Genomic DNA, 16,392 nt, shown 5'->3' on the forward strand with positions numbered 1-16,392 from the left:
TGGGAAAGGTACCGTACCCCGTGGGTGCTCAGGAGACGTTCATGGCATCTCTCGCTCCCTGTGTCCCCCGAGCCCCGAGCTGGGCCTCCTGCCTGGTCCTGGCCTCCCTCTGCTTCGCCCTGGATCGATGGCAGGACTGGCCAGTCGGGCTGGAGGGAGCTAACTCAGCTTCACTAAAAAACCAATTTAGAGGCTGCTGCTGGCTGCTGAGTTGGCAGAGATGCGTGGGCACCTCTGAAAGTTGTCAGGAGGGATTCTTGCTTACCCAGGCTACGGGCTCAGCCCATGATCGCCGCTCCAGAGGCTGTGGTTTTATCCTGAGTGTGAGCCATAGAGAACAAGAGCCCAAGGTCAGCCAGGAGCGGGATTAGCATCGGCCCTCCAGGTTATGCTCACCACGTCGTTCCATTCACCACGTTGTCTGTATTCAGCACCTGGCAATGAGTGCTCAGTGCCCAGGCTGGATGCCGGGCCGAGCTGAGCTTGCCGGCAGCTTCTGACCGCCCACCCAACAGCCGGCCGCTTCCCATCAGCGTTCAGCTCGTCCCGGGCAGGGGTCCCCCTGCGATGCGCGAGTGACCAGCCCACGGAAACTCTTCCAGCACGAATAGGACGTCAGAGTCCTGCTGGCCCCTTTACGAGAGCTCTGGGGAGTCTCTTCACGTGGCACTGTGGGCTGTGGGGTAAGAGGATGTCACACAGCCCAGCTGGACTGAAACCTAGATCCTTCCATGCCCTGAGCCCGATGGCTGGTTTCTCCAAGGGCCCTTCAGTCAACGATCCCCACTGGGGAGGCCTCAGGGTGCTGACGGGGAATGGTTTGGAGTGATCAGGGTTTGCACTGAATAGTACCCTCCAAAACTTGACACTGAAAGGTCAGCCACTCAAAAAGGCTCTGGGTGTTGACCAGGCCTGCTCTGGGCAGCCATCAACCCACGCAAAGCCCCAGCAGACCGCGAGGTGCCTGCTGCCCAGTCGGGGCCAGCATCCGGCCCCTTCTCTCTTCCCCAGGGTATGCTCAGCCGGATGGCCGGGGAGCTGGACGGCTGAGCAGGATTTCCCACACCAGGCCTCCCTGGAGATCCCAGGGGTGGAGGCAAACCAAAGCCTAACGCTGGGTGTTTAATCTCCGCACAGAGCGTATCAACACGGTGCCAAGGGAGCAGTGAGGCACTGAGGCCAGAGGGCCCTGAAAAGCGGCTGGACTTTTGCTTTCTTGTCTGTATCCAGTGTGAGGACTCGAGCTCTGGGGCAGCCGCCAGAGCTCGTGGAGGAGAAGGAATGTTCCAGACAGTTGCACGGACGTGAACACGGGGCACCAGAGCTCAGAAGGGTGGGCGCTCCCCAGAGAGCCCCACTGCACAGCCTGGCAAGGCCAGGAGCTAGGAAGGGGGCTTTCCAGCAGAATGGAGTTCCTGGCTTCCCAAGAGGAACAATGCCGGGAGGGAAGGGGACTCCGGCCACAGATGGCGCATCCTGCCCATGGAGCTCCCAGCAGCTTGTTCCAAAGGCCGCTGTCCCCCAGTTCCACCTCTCCGTTTTCTTTGTCTGGCAAGCTCTCAGCTACAGGCTCTTGGCTGTGGGGTCCTTCTCAGAAGAGCCCAACTGTTTGTCCTTGGGAGCCAAGACCCCAATTCAAGCTTGGCTACAAGAGCCAAAGCCAAGTGGTGGGAGGAGGCCAGTGTTGGCCCACAGTCTGCCCCGGCTCAGGGCCTCGCTGGCTCCTGGGGACTAGTTCTAGTTCTCCAGTGGCTGTCAGTCCGCACAGCCATCTGCCCAGGACCTCTGGGGTCCTGGCACAAAGCAGCATCTCAGACTCTGAGCTCCAGCAGGGGTGAGGAGGCCAGGACAGGTGTGTGTATGGAGGGGTGGGTTTACTTGATGTCGGAGCTTAAAGAGCCGAAGACCAGTCCAAGCCTAGGCCAGTCCCCACCATGAGGAGACGGTAAGCCTGGAGAAGGGAAGGGTCCTCTTTCCAGACTGTTTCCAAGCATCCTGGCTGGCCAGTTACTGACCCAATGATTCCTTTGGGGCCTGGGCCTCTGGCCCCTCTGCCTCAGTTTACACAGTGGAATTCTCCCTCTAGCCTCAACTCACCCTACCGAGCAGCAGCCTGGGGGCCTGGGTAGAGCCGTGGTAGACCCCAGGGTCCTTCCAGGGCAGCTCCCCTTGCCGAGCCCACTGTTAACAAGATAATCCCCCGCCCTCCCCAACATTCCCCATTAGCCCAGGCACAGAAAAAAACCACCATTAACAAATGCTGGAATGAGTCACTGACATGAACTTTATTGGATCACTGGGTGTCATGGGTTCACCAGATCACAGACCCGCGGTGGAGGACCAGCCACAGTTCGAGCATCATTATCCGGGGACGTGCACATCCTCACTTAAGTATCTAGGAAGCACCAGGCCCCCAGGGAGGAGGCCAGTCTGCGTGGATGAACCAACACTGGAATGACCCCTTCCGGGCACCTGGCAGCTGAGCCCCCTGCTCCGATGTCACAGTCGCTGAGCGGTGGTGGCAGAACAGAGAGGCAGCCCTCCCCTCAGCACTCACTCCTTTCCAGGCCTTGCGGGGTGGGGGCGCCAAGGCCTGGCGCTGAAAGGGGAAGTGGAGTGGCAGGTGCGAGGAGCGCTGGAGCCTGCGCAGGGCCCTGGGGAGAGAGGCCTTGGAGCCCGGGTAAGGCAGAGAAGGTGTGCAGCTCTCAGACTTCACGACTGCCTACTTCCCGTCCCTCTGGCCCAGGCTGGGGGAGGGCAGCCTCCTCAGACTGGACAGCTGCTGAGGGTGCCGGGGTGCAAGAGACGCAGGACAGAGCAGAGGGAGTGGTCCCACGCCCTATGGGTCTGGGCATGGGGCAGGAGCAGGGTACTAGAGACTGACGGTGGCCAACAACCAGCTTGGCTGGGGGCCTCCCTCAGGGCTTGCGGTTGCCCCCGATCAGGAAAGCATCTGGGGTCCTACTTCCAAACCCCCTTCCAGGGTCCTTTCAAGCAGGAGAAGCCGAGGGACAACAGGGGTTGCATTTCACTAAAAACCGTGTTTCATTAAAAACTAGTTCGGAACATGAAGAATATATTTAAAAAGATATTCTTTGCTCTATTAAACATCGTTCACTGAGAATTTCCTGAGCACTGTGCCATGCCCCGACCCGGGTGCCAGGGCGTGGGGGGTCCAAGGGAAGTCTAAGGCACTGGCCCTGCTCTGGTAAAGGGCTCCTTCTCCCTGGAGAGACGGTCCCCACTGCTGAGAGGCCGGTGAACATGTCCAGATCTGGGGGACAGGGAAGGCCTGGCAGCACCCACCTCTGGACAAAGTGCTCCAAGCAGTAGCCAGGAGCATCTACCTAGGCCCCCCGTGAGTAGGCCTAGCTGCAGGCCCAGGCAGTATTCGGACCACGCTGCTCAGAGCTGCAAGGGTGGACACTGGCCATATGGCCAGAGGCCCCCGGAGGCCATGGTCTGGCCAGGTATTCCCTGGGAAAAGAGGGAGGACGACCAGGGGCTTGTCAGGCCGTCCACGCCCGAGAGAGGCAGGGCTGGGCCTCGTGTCTCCCTCAAGATGGGCACATGGGAAGGTACCTTGCTTAGCACCTGAGGACCAGAGGCAGCTCAGGGACACTCCACCCAACCAGGCTCTCCCAGGTACCCACTCAGCATCCGTCCCCCGGGGACCCTCTCGGATCCTGCAGGCCCCCAGGAGCCACACTGCCCAGGGACTCCAGCCCCCACTCCCAGGCTGGGCGGACCCTCCCTACTATGCAGTAGGCACGAATGGACACAAAGTTTCCCTGCCCTGAGTAGGACATCCCAGGGTCCCTGCAGTCTCAACTTGATCCTGGGGGCTGAGCTCCTGGTTAGCAAGGCACCCCACATGCTCTCCCCTCCACATCCATGTGGCTGAGACAGTTCGGGCTCCAATTCCTATGGTGACCTCTCTCTCTGTGCCCTGCAGGGTTCTATGACCCGACAGGCAAACAAGACAAGACAAAAACCCAAGGCAGTACGGGGGTCCTATGCCCTGGACGTCCACCCCCCTCCCCTGGGAACAGAGGTCCTGGCCCTGCAGGGCACAGTGCCCACCTCACCACATCGCTCCGGGGAGAGGCTCTGCCGGCTCAGGGCCAGTCCGGGGGGTGGGGGCGTCAGAAGAGGCTGGGGTCGGCCTGGCCGGGCGCATCGTGGTCCCGGATATACTGTAAGATGTCCATCTCATCCATGGCTTGAATCTGTTGCTGCTTCCGCTGCCCCGCCACGGCCTCCGACAGGCCCACTCGGGGGGGGACAGCTGGCTTTCTGGGAAGTGCCAGCCTAGCGGCCACTGGTACTTTACACTCAGGCTGGGGCTTGGGGGTGGGCTCAGCCCCCAGGTTCAGAAGCTGGTCCAAGTCCTCTTCAACTCTAGGGAACCAGAGGGGAAGCTCTGAATATGACCGCCCCGCAAAGGGAGCAAGGGCCCGAGGCAACGGCACCCCACTCCGGGGAGCGCGACAGGCCGCGCCCCAACCTCTCCTTTCTGCCAGCCTGCCCCCAGGGAGGAACCGGGGGACAGGCTTCGCCCGCCCCACAGCCCCACAGCACAGGGGGAGCAGAGCCGGCCCCTAGGCAGCCTCTGGAGGGCTCTGCTTTTCACGTGGTCCCCCTCTAGACGATGGCCCTTTAGGGGACTTGTCCTTCAACCTCTCAAGAAGTAAGAGTAACAGCTGCTGGATGCAGAGCTCCCGCTCCGTGCCAAGCAGCCCAGACACAGTATCTTGTTTTTTCCCCAAACCCTTTGGGGGTACAGCTGCTGTCCACCCTGCAGACGTGCAGGCTCAAGCCCCAGGCCGAGCTGCCCGCGAGATGACTGCGTGTGATGCTGCCTGAGTCAGGACTAGGGCGTCTGACTTCAGAAGCTGAGCCCTCATCTGGACCAAGTTCAGCCCGAGAAAGACTAAATGAGGGGATCTGACCATGGTGGGGTGGGGCTGCCCATCCACGGTGCCCACTGTGGGCCACCCGGGTGCTAGACAGAGCCCGCCGAGAGCGGAGCCACGGTCCTGGACCTGAGAGCCCACCGTGCGGTGGGACTAAAGCCCGCAGCAGGGGGACGGTCACATAGGACCCGCCCCAGGTACCGGACGGCGGTTGAGCAAAGCAGACCACAGCCCAGCTCTGCCCTCTTTGCCTGAGGAGCACCTCCTGCAGTTCCTGGCGGAAGAACTCCATTTGGTCTGGAACCAGGAGACAGAAGGAGACCCAGGGATGGGGGCAGGGGGGAGTCTGGTAACACTATCGTAGGGGCTTTCACAGAGTCACACGGAAAATTCCCTTTGAAATCCTAGGGCCAATTTTTGAATTCTTAAAAGAGGATTCCTGGCCCTTTACATGCTTCCTAAACCAGCGACCAGTAGAGACATCCGCACAAGTGCTGCCCACACCTGGGCAAGGTGTCTAAGGGCATCTCAGTAGGCTGCATGGGGACAGGGGAGGAGGGTTCAGGTGCTGGAGGCAGAAGACCCCGGTGTCCCCAACCACGAGACGGTAACGGCGGCATCACCCAGCAAGGGCTGCAGAGCCGCCGTGGGCCCGGAAGCACAGCACCGAGCCCGGAGCGCAGTTCCGTTTCTCTCCCACTACGCTTTCACCAGCGACCTTGGGTCCGCTTCATCACACTCCTTCCCTGGTCCTCAGTCTCCCCATCTGTCAATGGGATCCAGCTCAGACACGGGCCGGCCTAGGAAGAGGCCTGTTTGCGTGTGGCGTGCCCAGCACCACCCTGCCTGCCAAGTACCAGCTGCCAGAGGAGCTCCGGGTCACCGCCTGCGGCGGGGCAGAGACCCCAAAAGCAGAAGTCAGAGCCTCTGCGGATGGCAGAGATGTCCTTCCAGTCCAGACCGAGAGGGCCCGGCCCAAGCCAGGCCTCCGAAGAGAGGTAGCTGTCTTGGGCTTGTGGCAATCCCCCCAAGTGTAACCCAGCATGGGCTGCTCCTGACCAGCCCCCCCAAGCAGCAGCTCTTCCCTGAGCTCCCCACGGCAGGTGCTGGCTCCTCCTGCATCCTCCACCGGAGCTGGAGCCCAGGGAAAGCTTGGGGGGCACCGAATTATCTGCACGCAGGGGCCCATAGGGAAACAGACCAGCAGCTAACAGCTCATGTCAGCATCCAGGATTTATACAGCTGGGGCAAACACTGCTGGGAACTCACCAGAAGGGGGGGGGGGGGGGGGGGGGGGGCAGTCACACTCGGGGTATAGGTGGTGGCGGGGCACCCCTTCCCACGTGCTCTATTTCTACCCAGGCGCCCTGAGTCATGGCTGGAATTGGGTCCCACTAACGCAAGGTCCGGCTCCCACGGAGAGGCTGCGGGGAGCTCCAAAGACCCCAGCCCCACTCCCCCTCCCCAGGCCCCTGCAGGGGACAGGCCACTCACTGGCCTGGCTGCTCAGCAAGAGGGAGCTGAGGCTTGTCAGACTCCAGCACCTGCTGGGCACAGCGCTCCGGGGGGCTTCAGGCTCGCTGATGGCCACGATGGCATGAACAGACGCGTGACAGCATCGGTGAATGAATGAGCATCAGGAAGCTTTTTTATCACAAGGAACCCCGATCGCTGCCCGGAGAGTCACAGAGCCAGCACAAAGGCGAATAGAACCCGGCTCCCGCTCTCCGAACGCGAATTCTTTATCACCAGCTGTGTGGCAGAGTGAAGGCAGGGCCACGGACACCCGTTCTCCAGTAACCCCCAGAGGGCTCTGGGGGATGCCAAGAGGCACGCCAAAGGGAGAGGGTCCCCGAGACCAACGGGAACGTGCAGTACCCCACGCTGCTTCCCACTCATGCCCTCAGAGTCCTGCTGAACACTGGTATTGCCCCAGCCATGTGGCCACAGAACCCCCTTGAAGGCAACACCGGAGTTCTGCAGAACGCGGGTCGGGAGGCGCTGGTGTCAGACTCAGAAGGAACCGTGCCAGCGCAGTCCCCGGGGAATGGCCTTCCTGGGGCGCACTGAGTCCTGGAGATGGCGGAGCCTCCCTGGGCAGGGCGTACTCAGAGGGGCCCTGCCGCCCTCCTCACGGCTGAGTCTGCTTCCCCGTGCCTCAGTCTCTCCTCTTAAGACAGCACCGCCCCAGCTTCTCCCAGCCTGCCGGGGCGGTCAGGGCTGAGGACACAGATGACAGTGAAGAGACGCCAGGGACCACGGGGAGCTGTAAAGACGAGACAGCGTTCGCTGTGACCCGGGCATTGACAGGGCTGCCTAACAGCCGAGGCTGCTAACGAGGGCGCAGATGACAGCCTCTCGGCACCACGTAACCGTTCCTGGAAAGACACAGCTCGGCCTCCTGTACACCGCTGAGCAAGGCCGCGTTCTGGGGGCACGGATGACGCAACGGAGACGCACAGTCCCAAGCACGCGGGGAGCGCAGCCGGCACACACCGAAGCCCGGGGAGCGCTGCCGGCCCGGGGCGGGAGGCAGATCTCCCAGCCTCCTCTCCTCTAAGTGCTTCGAGAGTCCTGGAAGGAGCGGGGAGGACAGGACACAGGCCGGTGTCCTGTCCTCCAGTTGGGGGAGCCGTGGCCTTGGACCAGTTACCTCTCCCACACTCTGCTCTCTAAAACAGAGATCGAGCCTAGCTGGGGGGCCGTCGTGAGGATGAAATCGGGCCGCATGTGGAGTCTAGCACACAGACCACGGCAAGTGCTCTGAAGAGGCGCTGGCACCTGTCCACCCACCTCCGCGGAACAGACTACGCCTCACACTGCCTTCTCCAGCCCGTGCTGGGACCCTGCCGGGACTGGCCGCGGTCCGGCACATCTGCACTTTGCTCCCCCCGGGAGGGCTGTGTGCTACCAAGAACCCATCTTAGTTGTTCCCAAACCCACTTATGCCAATTATACTTGCTCTTGCAATTATATAATTTAATTATTCTTCACATAAACTATAAAAGTGTGAACATGGAAAGGAAAAGACTTGTATTCATGAAGTTCTTTCTGGAACCTGCAGGGCTGCGTGGGGCTGCGGCCCACCCCCACCCCAGCCCAGCCCCCCCCACTGCCTCCTGGTCAGCGCCCACCCACAGGCTCCTGCCTCGGAGGGGCCAAGATGGCCTCTCTTGGAGGCCGAAGCTGGGAGACGCTCCCACACAGGGACAGGTCCCTGGCTCTGTCTAGGCTACTCTCAGGGCTGGCGGAGAAGCACCGAAAGGGACAGGTGGTACCTGAACAGTTCCGCATGGGACATGGGCCCTCCACTCTCACCAGCGGCAGGCAGCAGTAAGGGGTCACCCAGAGGGACTGCACCGCCGAGGTCAGGATCTTCAAACAACTTCAGGGCTGTGGAGAAGGGAGGAGCAGAATGGTCCAGAGGACGTCCTGGCCCGTCCTCAGCTGCCAAGGGGGTACAGGTGGAGACAGCCTCGCCCAGCCTCCTGGCCCAGCCTGGAGACAGTGGGCAAGGGAAAAGGCTGAGCACAGAGAACCCGAGGAAGAGGCCCAGGTGGGGAAAGAGAGAGGGCAAGGGACAGCACTCAAAGGCGACGCTGAAATTGTCAGGACATGTCCTCAGAGCCGTGAGGCCAGGACTGTGTCTGTCTCATCGGTGTGTTCTCAGGCTCAGCAGAGTCTGGCCCTCAGTGGGTGGTCACCAAGTGCTGGCTGGATTAATGGGGGACAGCATTTGTCCATCCTGAATGAGGACCCAGGTGGGGTGACAAAAGGTCAGACCCAGGGACAAGTACAGAAGTCCCAAGGCTGCTCGGCTTTCCCCTTTCCGACTCTGCACAGGACCCTCCAGTGGAGTTTATTCAGGTCACACAAAATCTCTCATTAGAATCCAAATCGTACAGAGCCCCAGCACACCTGGGTGGTTGCATCTCCTTTCCAGACAGTGCCCACATCTGGCCACTGGAATGACAAAGATGCCACCTCCTCTTCCATGGGATGATCAAAATAAACATACAGCCCTGGAATGTTCCAGGCTATGGGGATACAAAGTGCAAGACTAGATTTCTCCAGCAGAAAATCTCCATAACCTGAGTGTGTACCACGTCGAAACAGGACAAGGAGAAGATTTCCACTGTGCTCACATGTGCAGGTCCAAAACCAGTTACAAAAGGCTGGTTGGGTCACTGAGCGGACACCCAGAGTGAAGGAAATGCCTGGAGGCTCTACTTACGGTCCTGGAGGGGCACGTCCTCTGCGGGGCGCTGGGGGGAGAGCTTCGTGCTTGGGCCGAAGAGCCCCTCATCAGGGTCCACCTCCTCATCAAAAATGGTGAGTCGGGGTGAGGGTTTAGGCTTCACAGCCACTTCAGGGCGTTTCTTGGACTTCTTAGAGCTACGGAATCACAGACACAGCTCAAGGTTAGGACTTTTCATGAGAGCCCGGCCGGCTGGCGCAGGTGGCCTGGTCAGAGCCACGCAGGCGAGGTGAGCCTGAGCTTGTGTGAAGAAGGAACTTTCAGGTGCCCTGAGGTGTGAGGCCCTGCTACCGGAAGCGGCTGAGCCCTGTGCCCCGTCAGGGTGTGCGGGAGGAGCAGGGGAATGTCTGAACGAACCAGATGACTGCTGGACAGCTCCCCGCCCGGAAGGGCCAGCCAGGACTCAGGCCTGCCCGCATGAGCACCGGGCAGAGAAGCTGCTCTCCTTCTGGACGCTGTGGGGGCCAACGGCCCCTCGTGCTCCCAGGGCCAGGCTCAGTCACTTCACAGCCACTTGGAAAGGGGGGTGGACGTAGTCTGAGGCTGGGAACAGGTGGTACCCAGGGACCAGCAGAAAGCAGCCTCGAGAAGTGAAACCTCCGTCACTCCAGCAAACACTTCAGTCCCACTGAGCGAACCCCACCTCCTTCAGGAAACCTCCCTGGCTACTCAGAGCCCCACTGGCTCTGTCACCCCCACCAAGGTCCCTTGATGTCTCATTCATCCACTGGCCAAGGTCCTGCCTTGGACCAGATGGTGCTTCGGAAAACTGGGAGAGGGCACGACGGAAGCTTCTGGGCCATGGGACTGCTTCCTTTCCTGCCCCGGGTGGTGGTGACACAGAGCGCATGGAAGCCTTTACGGACTTGAACCCTGCAGGTCTGCATACATAAATCACATCGCAAATAAATAAACAAACCTCGTTTTACTTTAACACAGCGACCCAATCCCTGCCGTGGATGCCAAAATTAGCCATTATAAGGTTCCCGCAAATAGTGAAAATACGCTTTTTACTGGAAACAGGATTTCTGGTGTGCCTGTTTCCCTGGCAGGCAGATCCGCTGGACAGAGGTCACCGTCTGAGCGCCTGTTGGCAACACAATGCGGGAAACTGCGCGCAGAAGCCCTGCCCTCCTCGATGACACCGACCAACCAGTGGCAGATGGACAGAACGGCAGGCGGCCCTGGGTGCTGGAGGGCAGGGTGCTCAGAGGCGACCATTCCCACGTCTGGCTGCAGACTTCCGGTAGAATCTCAGGCTCAGCTGAGATGGGAGAAGCTACGGGAGCTGGAAAGGCACCTGCTGCTGGGTCACACCTGCAGGATGGAGCACACCTATGCACTCAGGACCGAGGCCCCACTCACGGTCCTGTGCTCTTGTCCCCTTGAATTGTCCCCACAGCAGGGACGAGATGTAGGATGGGGTGAGGACAACAGGCTCGGGCCTACACATTTCAAGAACGAGATGGAGAGCAGAGGCTCAGTGGCAAGGTTGTGCCTGGAAGTCCCAAGCGCCCCTGTCCCTGCTTCCTCCATCCTGGGCACAAGCCAGACAGGCTCAGGGCACAGACCCCTAGGGACACGCCTCTGCTTTGGTGCCACCCCCGGGCCCTGCCTGTGGTGCTGGGCAAGGTGGAAGGAGCCAGGCCTTCTCCCTCCTCACAGCGAGTGCTTTCCAGAAACTTCAGCCATGCCACCTCACACCCCCTGAAGGGCCAAGGTAGCCTGCTCCGACAGGGACACCTGCTTTTAGTTTCACAGATCAGGCCGAGCCAGTTCGTCTTCATGACCCCTGGGAAGTGGGTACCAATGACAGGCCATGCCCCTCGAGGCAGGCCAGCCAGAGACAGCCCTAGCTGAGAGCTACGGGGTCAGAACCTCAGGGCCGGCCCAGGAAGCTGTGTTGGACTCTCCGAGGAATCTGGAGCCACTGGCCCAGCCCGGGGCCTGTGGGTTCTGCCCCACTGCTGCCCTCAGTCACACAACAGCCAGCCCTCACCTGGCGCCCCGGAGCAGGGGGCCAGAGACTTCCCACGGACCAGAAATCAGAGGACAGAAAGGAGGAAACTGTCTGGAGAACAAAGGAAGTGAGAGAACAAAGGTGATGAATTCTGTCTGGAGAAGCTTCAGAGATCTCAGTGATTTCCCTTCTTACACCTACTTCTGGTTCTGAGGACACAGGTTAGGCCAGACTTTCCTGCTATGTGAATTTTCCTCTCAAATTGGATGAATGATCTTGTTTTTCTCCCCAGAGACATTTCTGATCTTTCATTGTCTTGAACTGACATAAAGCGAATCTATGGCTCGTGGGGCCGTTCAGTCGGGCACCATCTGTACTCTACCCCATCCACCCAGGCCATCCTCCATCCCCAACTCTCCCTGACCGTCTCCAGGGGACACAAAGAACAGGCAGGAAATATGGAGCACTGACAGCTCAAAGCCCCAGGGTCCTGCTCTGGTCAGCCCCCGATCTTTAGGCTCTGGGACGCCAGAGCGTGCCTGGTCCAGAGCAGACGCTCAATAGATACTGGATGAAAGAAGGATGGAGGGATGGAAGGAAGGAAGGAAGGAGGGGAAAAAGGGAAGGACAGACAAATGAACAGACAGATGATAGTACATCTCTTGTCCAGACTGATCTCCACCTGCTTCTCCAGGAAGAGTGGAAAGGGCATGAAGACGGGGTTCCTAGCACCAGTCGGAGACAGAGACGGTACCTGGAAGGCTTCGCTCCTCCGAAGCTGGTCTCCTCACCCGCCCTCAGCCACTCTGTACGCAGCAGGTGCGTTCACTCCGAACACCCTCTGTGACCCAGCACTCACGAAGCACCTCCCACGCGCACCTCCGGGCTCAGCAGTGTCCCCAGACGCTCACAGCTGAGACTCAGAGGCCCATAAACCCGTCATGACCACACAGGGCAACAGTTCCGGAATACGCGGAGCACAGGGGAAGGATCCAACCCAGCCCTAGAGCTTCCTGGAGGAGGCAAAGCGAAACAGACATGGACTCAGGCAGAGGAAGTGAGCCCCTCATCTGTGGGGGTCTGCCAGGGGCATGGCTCGGGCATGATCAGGAACCAGGTCCCCAGGGCAGCTTGGCTCATGGTCCATGGAGAAATGATGAGGGCCTGGCCTGGGGGAGCACTGCAGTGTGACGGGGAGACGGGGAGACAGGGTCAGGGGGAACGTCAGAAGGCAAAAGAGCTCCTAGAACATTTGGACTGTGAAGTGATCAGTGAGCAGAAGGGGCGTGTCTAGAACGATGCCAGACTTCTGGCCTCAGGGAGAGGTCAGGCGTGTCCTGGGTAAGGTGTGTCCAAGCCCAGTTTCTTCCCCTCATTCACAGACTGCATGAACGAGGACTCAGGCTGCATACACGGGCTGCGGCCCTGCCCGCCCCCACCAGCCCCGTCCCTGCTCTACCCCTGCCCACTGCCTGCGGGTTGCGCCGCCCAACTCTGCCGTGCCCATCTGCCACCCGCCGCTGCACCACGATAAAGGATGCTTCTCTTCTCCCTTTGGTGAAGGGCGGGCCAACAGGATTAGACTCTTGTCACCAGGGCTAGGGCAACGGGGCACGGAACAGAGAAGTGAGCGGTGGACAGACCTCCTGGTAAGCAGGAAGGAGGTCACCTGAACCTGGGCAGGCTCGGGCCCGGCACAGGTGGCATGGGGGGAGGGGGTGGGAGCAGGCGTGTGGAAGCAAGTCCCTGTAGCATGCAGGTCCAGCTCTCCTGCTTTGTGTGCCTGATGGCAGACAGCGGTCCAGGGCGGGCCACATCGTGCGGGCGGAGCAAACTGGAGGGTGGCGGTTGGCGAGGCCGACAGCTCCGACAGTCCAAGGAGCAGCCCTGCTCACGGGGCTCAGGGAGTTGTGGCGACAGTGACGGACAAACGACGGCAGCCTCCCCTCCAGCCACCCAGGGGGTCTGTGTCCATGTTCCCGGATGCACCTGCCCCCCTGGCCGACCGCCGAGGGGCACCAGCTGCCCAGGACCTGTGTCACTTGAGTTGCGGGAGCATCTCCTGGACGAAACAGAAGGTGCTGGATCCTTCTGAAGCCAAGACTCACAGACAGCACGACTTACCTTCCAAGCCAGGGTGATGTTTAACCAAATACAGAAGTCAACCTCCTTTCCAATCATACAATGTTCCTGCTTTCCAATAAAGTATTTTTCATTTTAAAATTTTAAATTCAGTTTCTTTTTCACTGAGGGAAAATCTTCAGAGTGCCCATAAATGAGCTTTTGTGAAATGCTATTTGTAGCAGCACCAGGCCTCGGGGCCTCCACGATGACCCGGTCATCAGCGTGGTGCGGCTCACGGAGGACAGGCAGCCGCCCCAGGAGCTGGGCCAGCCTCCCCGGATGGGAGCTTCGGGGAAGCGCTGGACGGGGGCTGAGGAGAGTCGGGAAAGCGGCGCTCCAGGCAGAGACCGGCCCGGCACAAAGGCCAAGTGGGAAGCGCCAAGTGGCCAAGAGTCGGGCAGCAGGCACACGGGGGAGGAGAGTCTGAGGGGAAGTCGGGGCACAGCCCAAAGGGCCTGGGGAAGAGTCTGGCCTTTCTGTTCCGGGTAAGCAGCCCTGGAGGGGGAATGCCAGGGAATCCACATATGACCTCAGGCCAGTCATTCACTTCTCTGGGTCTGTTCCCTTAGCTCTTGCATGGGAGTAAGGACTGCTCTGGAAGCTGGAGCCCACATGCAGACTGGCACAGGGCACAGTGGGAGCCCGATGCTGACAAGGTTCACATCATGTTTCCGCCCCTCGACTTTATTCTGGGCCCTAAATAAATAAACAAGGCCTGCCTGGTAAACACCCATCATTTGCTGTAGCCCCAGGGTCACACTCAAGCATCTTTCTCAACAGCCGGAGCCTGACTCCCCAGGCCACTGAGCCTCACCTGAGGCTGACCAGGCCCTCATGATGCCCCTGCCCTCTCAGCTTGTGCGTGCTGACGTTTCTTCTCTGCACGGGGGCCAAACCCTGCCCCTCACCTAGCACACACCTGCACCACCACTGAACCAGGCTGGTCTGGGTGCAGGGGGTCCATCCCCCACTGCTGGAAAGCAAGGACCCAGCTCTGGCCGCACCCGAAGTGCCCCGAGAGACCGAGTACACAAAAGGGCAGAGCAGAGGTCAGACAGACCTGTGTCCCACACCCTGCAGCAACCAGCCCAGGAAATCAAACCACAGCTCTGCGGCTAGGGCCCGCAGTGGCCAGGGCTTGATCGGTAACTGCCAGCTACCCTAATCTTTACCCTGGTTTCCCTCTTCATAGGACCAGCCAGAGCAGGCCAAATATGCTCCCCCAACCGATCGCAGGGCGTGCAGGACGTCCTACCTCCAGGCGGCAGCCTCCCTCGCCACCAGCCTCCAGCTGGGGCATACCCGAGCCTTCTCTTTCCCACTAGGAATCGTTCCTACTCCCAGCCTGCCTCTGAGTCTCCGCTAAATGCAGGTCTGGCGGCTGACCCCTTCCTTGCTATGGCCAGCTCTCAATCAAGGCCTCTGCCTGTTCTCACTTGGGCCGTCTTGGTTTCTTCCCACATCCCCGGTGACACTCCAAATGCTCACGTGACCCCTGAGGCCTGGCAGTCCCTGCGACTGCAAAAACCCATCATCCCCATCACCCACCCCAGAGAACACATGGACGAGGGCTGGGAAACTGGCATGCTGGCCCAAATGGGGTCTTAGCCTGGAGGGAACAGGCAAGGTCCTGCCCGGAGCCCCACGGTGCGTGACTGGGTGCGTGACTGGGTGATCTTGGGCAGGTTCCCGACTGGATTTGCCCTCCAGTCCCTCAGGTGAAAGGCTCTGTCTGTCATTCTAATGCTCTTCCTTGGGGGCAGCCTGAGGCAGGGGGATGGCAGGTATGACCTCCCAAGATTCCAATCCCCAGAGACTGTCCCTTCAATCCCATGAGGGACAGCCAATCAAGCCGGCTGCTGGGGAGCCAGGCTGTGGGAGGCGGCCCTGCCCCCTGGCTGCAGCAAGTCCCACAGCTTGTACTGGGCGCTGGGAGCCGCGTTCCACCGCATTCCACCGCATTCCACCACAGGAAATGGGAAGGCTGTCTTTACTTCAAACAGCCCAGGGCTTCCTCAGAGCAAAGCTGAAGTAGCGATAACAACACACAAAGGAAATTTCCTATACTACGTCTCACTTTATCCTTCTATCACTGGGGCTGGACTTTGTCTTTCATTTATAAAGAGAGAAACTGAGGCGCTAAGATGTTCAACGACGTGCCCAGTGCCCTCCGGGATTTGAACCTGGGACTGCCTGCCTCTAATTCTGCTCTGGGCTGACCGCACACCCAGCTTTCCCAGTGGCTTTCAGACCATGCTCGAAGGGCCTCGGCCTTCCACGGAGCCACTCAGGGCCACGGGGAGGTGAGCTGAGGCCGAGCGGGCAGACATCCAGTCTCTACTCCTGTCCCAACTGGGCCAATTCTCCCTCAGGCTATTTGATACACACTGGGGCTCTGTAGGAATTTCTCCCGCACTGAAATTTTTACTACTGGATTTAAAAAGTGGAAAACGGATGCCTGGGTGGCTCAGTCGGTTAAGCATCTGCCTTCGGCTCAGGCCATGATCCCAGGGTCCTGGGATCGAGTCCCACATCGGGCTCCTTCCTCAGGGAAACCTGCTTCTCCCTCTCCCTCTGCCGCTCCCCCTGCTTGTGCTCTCTCTCTCTGACAAATAAAGAAATACATCTTCAAACTATCACCTTAAAAAAAGAAAGAAGTAGAAAGCACCACCACACCGTTCATCCAGGCCAGTCTTTGTGCGCTAACATGGATGGGGAGATCCAGTCAGTAGAGCACGTGCTGCCGCCCTAATGAGGGATGTGGTGGTGACCAGCAGGACGTCTGTCACCGTGCCCCCTGCATTCCTCATTGATTTTGGTCCCAGGCCAGGCCAGGGCTGAGTGCTGTCCGCAGAGGTACACGACAAGGCCCGCCAGCCCTGGCTCCTGGCCCTCCTGTGACCCGGAGAACCGCTCCTGGCAGATGGCAGGTGGAAGGGGGGTCCCCAAGAACCCCTGAGCCCACCCTCCTGGAAGCCCCGCGGCCAGTGAACCTGCTGCTCCTGCCTCATTGCCCTCCTGCCATATCCCAGGCTTTCAGCAACTTTGGTTTCTGGGGCTCCTCAAGTGTGAATTTCCCCATGAATCACTAAAGAACTCCCGGGAGCCCCAGTCCAAGGGGGCCTCTCATGCAC

The 16,392-nt window shown here is 59.9% G+C and overlaps 1 protein-coding gene across 2 annotated transcripts in view; it reads right to left on the reverse strand.

Moving 5' to 3' along the window:
* Window positions 1–2,273: 2,273 nt before the first annotated feature.
* HS1BP3 (HCLS1 binding protein 3) overlaps window positions 2,274–16,392 on the reverse strand; it is a 29,620-nt gene continuing 15,501 nt past the window's right edge. The window contains exons 5-8 of one of the 2 annotated variants that reach the window (XM_021697649.1): window positions 9,151–9,311; window positions 8,195–8,309; window positions 4,164–4,401; window positions 2,274–4,038 (exon numbers count right to left, since the gene is read on the reverse strand). In XM_021697649.1, coding sequence (XP_021553324.1) covers window positions 4,015–4,038; window positions 4,164–4,401; window positions 8,195–8,309; window positions 9,151–9,311 — 538 coding nt within the window. In that variant the 3' untranslated portion in view covers window positions 2,274–4,014. Of the gene's footprint in view, window positions 4,402–8,194; window positions 8,310–9,150; window positions 9,312–16,392 lie in introns of both variants that reach the window. The other variant, XM_021697650.1, reaches the window with a different exon arrangement.

Source organism: Neomonachus schauinslandi, chromosome 10 (assembly GCF_002201575.2).
Source record: "Neomonachus schauinslandi chromosome 10, ASM220157v2, whole genome shotgun sequence".
NCBI lineage: Eukaryota > Metazoa > Chordata > Mammalia > Carnivora > Phocidae > Neomonachus > Neomonachus schauinslandi.